The sequence below is a fragment of the Hippopotamus amphibius genome, chromosome 6 (genome assembly GCF_030028045.1).
Source record: "Hippopotamus amphibius kiboko isolate mHipAmp2 chromosome 6, mHipAmp2.hap2, whole genome shotgun sequence".
Lineage (NCBI taxonomy): Eukaryota > Metazoa > Chordata > Mammalia > Artiodactyla > Hippopotamidae > Hippopotamus > Hippopotamus amphibius.
This window is the reverse complement of record NC_080191.1, coordinates 110,885,115-110,893,324: the sequence shown is the minus strand read 5'-3', so window position 1 is coordinate 110,893,324 and position 8,210 is coordinate 110,885,115. Positions and strand designations below refer to the sequence as shown.

The following is an 8,210-nucleotide window of genomic DNA, read 5'->3' as shown; positions in this document are numbered from 1 at the left end:
CAACTCCTCCCCACTGACAACCAGTGGGCAAGAGCTTTTATAGAGGGAGAGAGGGGGCTTTATGCAGAAGCAGCACAGTCAGCTCTGACAGTCATCTTGAAATGGGTTACGCGGTGCTCCGATCAGTGTCATCTTGATTGTTCTACGTGCAGCATGCGGGATCTTAGTTCCCCGACCAGGGATTGAACCCACGCCTCTTATAATGGAAGTGTGGAGTCTTGACCAATAACTGCCAGGGAAGTCCCAGCTCTTCCTTGCTTTAAGTACAGTTAGTCTTTAGTTCCAGGGTCAGTCTGTTCCCATTTCTTTGAGGCCAGTTCTTAGAATTGTGGCAGTTTATGTCATGGCTGCAGTCTGGTCATCATGTAGTTAACTTCTCCCACCTGGTGGGGGTTTCAGTATCTATAAGACAGCTCACAGGATACGCTCAGAATATTATCTGTAGCTCTTGAGGAGGAACTAAAGGGTCTTGACTTTGCTTAATGACTAAACTACTATTATTTGGTCTCCTTTCACTGTTTTCCCTTGGTTCTGCATTTTCTCACTTCTCTGATTAAACTTATTTTTTGGCTAAAATTTTTCCACAGCCAAAAGGCAGATGAGGCCGTGAGGGTGGGGGAGGACCACAGGGTCCTGATCAATTTCACAATGACTGTAAGAATTAAGAACTAAGTCATCTGCCTTGCTGCTATGGAACGAGCCTAAATTCACATGGGATTTCTAGCTTTTTTTTTCCCTAAAGAAATGAAAACAAATAAAAAATTAAGTTAAGCCATTATCTACTTAAAATTCTGTGGCTGCTGAACCGTGAAGACAGACATTTACTAAGTTATCTCTTATCTGCTGCCACCTCTCCAAAAAAAAAAAAAAAAAAAAGAAACCTGTAAATGGAAACATTTTACCAAGGTTTTTATTTCTACTGGAGTAGATGTACCAGGTATTAATTACCAGATGGTCATGATAATGACCATGAAACTTCATTACCCCTGAAAGTGCTGGGCCCAGCAAAACCTCGCTTACAGAGGTTTTAGATTTCTTATACGATATACCCATAACACGAATTAAAATATCTTCTTAAGTATACCCTGCCCTGATTTTATTCTTGCCTGGACTTTTATGCACGAGAAAAAAGAATTCACTTTCCCACTGCAATCCAATATATACTAAGCCACTTTCTTTCCATGGAAAATGCAACCATTTTTAAAAACCAAGATGGGAAATAACCTCTGTTTCTTTAAAAAAAAATCTTTGTTTGGCTGACTCTGTATTTTGTGACTGCAAAGCTAATGCTTGACTGAAAAATGCCTCACCCGTACTCATATTTACTAATCACTTCTTTCTGATGTTGATTCAGATATTGGGAATAAGAGTAGTTAAATCAGATTATAATAAAAGCATTCAAACTAGTGCTCAGCTAAGTGACCTGCGAGGCATTGCTGAGACTTTGTTTCCATTGTAAACCATTCTACCTAAAAATTATTGCAGACACACCACATTATGTTTTTTCAAGGCTTTGTATATCTCATTGCTCTTTGGTATTAGATTTGAAGCTGATTCTTTGCAGCAAGATCTATGCCTCTGTGTATCACTCACATAACGTATACACTCTATTGGCCCATCCCTTTCACTAGGCTGTCATTGATACTATAGAGTTTTACAGATTACAGGTTTTGCCTAAAGCTCCAGTCAGCTCTCTTATCCAGTAATTGGATAGACAGAGTTGGCTCAGCTCCACAAGTTTGTACTTCTGTAGGCAAAAGAAGACCTGCATTGAAATGTAGCCGTTTGCCAGTTCAGGATAAACAGACCTCCATGGGGAAGTTTAGAAAATTGCCTTAAAGAGCACATTGGGTCCCATTTCTGCATCTTTACCAATTGAATTTCATGGTTTATGAATACATATGCACCATTATATATTAAAAATAATAACCCAAAACATCAACTTTGTTGAAAGGATTTCTAAATTTTAAATTTCAAAATGTTGGCTTAATTGAAAGCCAACGTTTTTTAACTTTCTGCATCCAGGTGTGTACAGACTTGAAGCAGATTTTCAGACTGTGATTTTTTTGTTGTTTTCAGGACAAAACTTTGCTATAAAAGAGAAATAATTACATGGATGCTATGAGCTGCTATTGAGTTTCAAAAACTCTAAAGTCTAATGTTAATGTGTTCCTACCATACTTGCTCTATAATGAAACTTAAATCTGGAGTATTCTAAGTAATACATTTATCTTCAGTGTGGGTGAGCTTATAACACCATGAAAACCTCCACTTTTTCACTTCATAAATTTACTGCTATATTGGCCCAAATATAAGGCTCTGTTAGGTTGCCTTGATTTTCAGAGGAGAGGAAAATTTCAAGTTGCAAAATAAATTCTTGTCACATAAAACTTGCCATTTCTAGCCCCCAGGGCAGTTGAAGGAGTAAAAATGTGCACTGACACCCCTTCTTTCCTTTTGCTTTAGGTGGTTCCAGCTAGTATTACTGATACTGAAATTTAAATACAATTGCTACCTTAGCATGCCAGCCAGTCTGTTAGAAGTTGCATTCTGTTTCTCCCTGGGTCCAAAAAGGGGCTAGTGTCTCTCAGAGTCAAGCATTGTTAGAAACAGAAAGCTTTTGAAAACAGATCTTAAAACAGATTTCAGGTGATTTAATCACCTCCCTCCTCCAATTCCTCCTCTTTCTCCTCTCAGCATCTCCAGGGGGAGGCTTGGTGAAGAAGGAAGGGAAACAACCTCTGCAGAAGTGGGGAAGGCATATTTGTGAGCTGTCGCTTTTGCTTCCCCGTCCCTGCCAAATCTTTAGCTTGGAGAAGAATCCTGACCCTCCAGACAAGCACCATTTTAAGTGTGAATCCTGGCTTTCCATTCTCTGTGCAGCTTTACATAAGTTCTTTAAATCACAGTTTCATCATCTGTAAAATGGGAATACTGATTCCTATTTCATAGGGTTGCTGTGAGGATTAAGTGAAAAAACATATATGAAATGCTTCACACATAAGAAGCGTTAATTCAGGGACTTCCCTGGTGGTCCAGTGGTGAAGACTTTGCCTTCCAATGCAGGGGTTGCAGGTTCGATCCCTGTTTGGGTAGCTAAGATCCCACATGCCTCACAGCCAAAAAAGCCAAAACATTAAACAGAAGCAATATTGTAACAAATTCAATAAAGACTTTAAAAATGGTCCATATCAAAGTGGTACAAATCAACAGGTTTGCAAAGCAGAAATAGAGACACAGATGTAGAGAACAAACATATGAACACCAAGTGAGGAAAGCGGGGGGTTGCGGTGGAATGAATTGGGAGATTGGGATTGCCATTTATACATTACTAATAAGAAAAAAAATATCAAATTGTACACTTTGAATACATGCAGTTTATTGTATGTCAATTGTATCTCAGTAAAAGTTCTTAAGGAAAAAAAATTAAAATGGTCTACATCAAAAAAAATCTTTTTTTAAAAAAGGGTGCTACTTCATATTAGCTATTACAACTACAACATTTGGAAGAACAAGGTGGTATATCCCAGGCTCTACTGTCCACTGCAAATCCATTTCCTCTTCTTCTCTGCCATACAGCTAGGCTGTGTATCCAAGGCTTCTCACCAGAAGCAAGGGTCACATGGCTGAGTTCTAGCAAAAATGTGAACAAAAGGTATGTGTGCCACTTTCAGCTCAAAGCTTTATGTACCTGGCTCCCCAGCTGAAATATACTGGGGGAGCCCAGTTGAAAGACAGAGATTTGCTTAGTTGAAAGATACTGAGTGGTCTGGGCTGAGTTAGGGAGGAGGTTGACCTGACGTCTTTCCTCAAATCGGCTTCCTTAACAAGAATTTGTCAGGATGAAAGTGAAAGTATTACACGAGAGCTTTCAGCTCCAAAGAAGGGACATCACCTCCTGGCCAGCAATGGCTTTTCCAGGCAACTGAGAAACTTGCAAAAGTGGTGAAAGCAAGTCCTCATACCTTGCAGCCATCCCTTCAGGGAAACCCACTAATTTTAATTTTAAAAAAACTTGCCCTGCCAGGGACCCAAATAGGAACTGGCCACTCCATGATTTGAGCACCCACAGTGGTCTTACAGTACTGGAGGGAGAACCCAAGACACAAAAGAGGAGCTGAAACAACTCTAGGGTAAAAACCTAGAGGAGTTAAGCTCACAAACAGCACACTGGCCAACTCCACAACTTCACTAGTAAATGTTATCCTCCACAAATTCAACTTTAAAATGGGAAATAGAGCCTTTCAAACAAAGAAACGAGGGGCATCAGAAAGCCAACCTCCAACTAACACCCCAGCCAGATTCATGTAGTATGTACGAGCTCATACTTGTAGGTATCCACTTAACTTGGAATTAAAGGAAATCTTGCCCTGAAAATGACTAAGATGCTCTTTTATTGCATACGCAGTAAAGTTAGAGAAAGCCAGCTTGATAAAACATCTTTTCAGAATTTTGACCTTAAAGAAACAAAAGCCTGTCTAGAGGGAACTTGCATTTCTCTTCACGTGTCTTTGAGATGTAACTGTTCTACCTGATCTTCTGCATTTTGTGTGTGTGTGTGTATGTGTTTTGAGAACTTGGCCTCTGCCATCTGGAAGGCACACGTATGGTGTTCATTTGCTAGCCTCAACTAAGCTGGGATTCTGAGCAAACTTTTGTCTGATTGTAACAACTCTCAGGGGTTTTTTAACCATCTTAACTTTTGTTGTGTCAGCTTGTACAACAAAGGCCTTTACTTTCTTAGACTATTTTTGGGAGTAAACTTTCTAGATCTTATGAAAGCTACATCCTTCACACTCTCTTATAGGGAAGACTCTTGCGTCTTATTGGTTTGAGTCACTATTAAGATATATCTCATCAATGGCCAGATGATGTATACTTTAAATTGGAGAAGCATCTAAATTGGTAAATTTTTCAGAGCTCTCATTATAAACAGCTGTTTTATTGGTACCTATGGAGGAAAAAGAATATATAAGAACATGGCCTTTTATACAAAATAGATAAAATGGTCAGGGGATAAAAGAAAGAAAAGCTTCTAGGACTCCTTGTAAGATCAAGACTTGTTGACTGGGTCCCAATGAAAACTAAAGTCAAAGGTATAAAAGTTCACAGAACTGAGATGAATGTTTATAAAAATTGGTGTATTAAAATGGGCTTTATATAAGATGGTTACATCTCTTTGGCTTAATTATACTGTGGGATAGACATGTTTCACTGGGGAATGTTTCCTCTGCCTGATATTATAAACAGGGCATATAAATCTGCCCCTCAGGAAATATTAATTAAACATAGTAGAGGAAACTGATAGGATAACCTGAGCCTATGCAATATAAAGTAAAACTGGGAACTAATATTCAGGGGTTAATAAAAATAATAATAGAGATTTTGCTCTGGGTCTAACCTGTGCACTCAGAAAGAGGGCCTTTGGTTGAATACCTTATGCCAGCTTTTGAAGGCATAAATTAAATCCTAAAGTTCTAGAATATAGAACTCTTAAGTTTCAGTTTAGTTGGAAATCTCACTGATATAAAAAAGCAAATTAAAGAAAATATGATTGAGCAAATCAATCTTTTAATATCATTTAGGTGACAAACCAGTTCTATGGAGAATTAAAAGCAACTGTCTTTGTCTTGCTAACCCCAACAAATCAGAAATATAAATACAAACCACAATAATGTGAGACTGAGCCTAATTAGCTCAATTGGGTAAAACCTGAAACCAAGAGGGAAAAAGAGAGAGAGTGAGGGAGAGAGAGAGAGAAGGCCTTTTAAAATTCAAACTGCTGAAGAGCTCCTTCACCCAAAATCTAATTAATAGCCTCCTTAAGGGTTTATCAAGGAAAAATACATATCTTAAAACTCTTTTCCACAATTGATAGAGCCTTAGTCATCTGAGCAAATAAATTTAACTTATACCAACTGCTATAAATAACTAGTAAGTTTATATTGTAATAACTCATTCATAACTAAGTTTTTAAAGTGAAACTATGAGATCTCTAGTTTGTTTGTTTATATGTCTGTGTGTGCATTATATGAGATGTCTCTACCTCTGGAAAATATTATCAAAATTAAATTTCTCTAAGCCCTTGATTTAACTGACTTAAAAGTAAGTGCTTACAAACTAAATATTTCTAAATGTTAAAGAAACTGGTCAGAATAAATTTCTGGTTCTGTGATCTAGGAAATATTAGATATTAAACTAAAATCTGGCATTAAAGTTAGCTTAAGCTTGCTGGCTTAATCAATATAAACATGTCTTACTTTTATTTTACCTAGGTTTACTGAAGGTCAATAAGTTCATGTTACTTCTGTTACAGAGTTTGTCAGAAAGAAAAAAAATTAACTTGGTATAGTGATATTTTCATAAATTATAAAATAAAGGTAAAGGAGATAAGGGTTTTCAGGTGAACACTTTAGGAATAAATATGTTTTAGGTATGTCTGTCTAAAATAATTTTTTTAGATTTTTGGTAACCTGAGTTTTGCTAAGTAAAGTTAAATGATGGGAATTCATTGACTATCTAGATCATTTCAAATGAAATAAAATACTGAAACATTAATTGCTAAACAGGGCTAAATGTAACCACTTTTGTCATCTTACAAGAGGAAAACTAAAGATATTTGGGGTTTATTAGACACACATCTTGTACCACATTTAAAAAGAAATTATACTATGAGCCCTGGTGTGATTCCATCCTGCGCGGCTGTTCTTTGGGACAGTAGTCATTTATCTCTGTCTGCCTTCTCTCCCACCTAAGTGCATGCCACCAACCCATAAGATTTGATGGACATGGAGATGAGCCTCTTGAGGCCCCAGAACTATCTTTTCGGTTGTGAACTAAAGGCTGACAAAGATTATCACTTTAATGTGGATAATGATGAAAATGAGCACCAGTTATCTTTAAGAACGGTCAGTTCAGGGGCTGGTGCAAAGAATGAATTGCACATTGTTGAAGCAGAAGCAATGAATTATGAAGGCATTCTAATTAAAGTAACACTGGCAACTTTGGAAATATCTGTACAGCCAACAGCTTCTCTTGGGGGCTTTGAAATAACACCACCTGTGGTCTTACAGTTGAAGTGTGGTTCAGGGCCTGTGCATATTAGTGGACAGCACTTAGTAGCTGTGGAGGAGGATGCAGAGTCAGAAGATGAAGAGGAGGAGGATGTGAAACTCCTAAGTATATCTGGAAAGCATTCTGCCCCTGGAAGTGGTAGCAAGCTTCCACAGAAAAAAGTAAAACTTGCTGCTGATGAAGATGAAGATGGTGATGATGATGGTGATGAAGATGACGATGGTGGTGATGGCTTTGATGATGAGGAAGCTGAAGAAAAATCTCCAGTAAAGAAATCTATACGAGATACTCCAGTCAAAAAGGCACAAAAATCAAACCAGAATGGAAAAGATTCAAAACCATCAACACCAAGATCAAAAGGTCAAGAATCCTTCAAAAAACAGGAAAAAACTCCCAAAATGCCCAAAGGACCTAGCTCTGTAGAAGACATTAAAGCAAAAATGCAAGCAAGTATAGAAAAAAAAAGTGGTTCCCTTCCCAAAGTGGAAGCCAAATTCATCAATTATTTGAAGAACTGTTTCCGGATGACTGACCAGGAGGCTATTCAAGATCTCTGGCAGTGGAGGAAGTCTCTTTAAGAAAATAATTTAAACATTTTGTTAAAATTTTCTGATATTTCATTTCTGTAACAGTTGATATCTGGCTGTACTTTTTATAATGCAGACTGAGAACTTTCCCTACCATGTCTGATAAATGTTGTCCAGGTTCCATTGCCAAGAATGTGTTGTCCAAAATGCCTGTTTAGTTTTTAAAGATGGAACTCCACCCTTTGCTTGGTTTTAAGTATGTACGGAATGTTATGATAGGACATAGTAGTAGCGGTGGTGAGACAAATGGAAATGGTGGGGAGACAGAAATATACATGTGAAATAAACTCAGTATTTTAATAAAGTAAAGAAAAAAAAGAAATTATACTATGAGAAAATGTATGTTTCTAGAGGTTATGGGATGTTCCAATCAAGAAATGCTGATATGACAAACAGTTTACAATTACTTGCTGCTTATTGGTTTTTGCTAGAGATTAAGATTTTTAAGGGTTAAAACTGTAACATGTAATTAAAGCTACTAAAGATAATAAGGGAAATATTTCACTATGCAAAGACAGTAGCATGTGTATTTTCAGCAAAAGAAGGTAT

At 37.4% G+C, this 8,210-nt stretch overlaps 1 protein-coding gene across 1 annotated transcript; it reads left to right on the top strand.

Moving 5' to 3' along the window:
- Positions 1-6,782: 6,782 nt before the first annotated feature.
- Positions 6,783-7,652, top strand: LOC130855210 (nucleophosmin-like). Its single transcript, XM_057738405.1, has one exon. It carries the CDS (start codon positions 6,783-6,785, stop codon positions 7,650-7,652), a length of 870 nt encoding a protein of 289 aa, XP_057594388.1.
- The last annotated feature ends 558 nt before the right edge of the window (positions 7,653-8,210 follow it).

Bases quoted from the DNA above. Each gene is read 5' to 3' on its own strand.
- LOC130855210 (XM_057738405.1), top strand. From the start codon at position 6,783: ATGGACATGGAGATGAGCCTCTTGAGGCCCCAGAACTATCTTTTCGGT.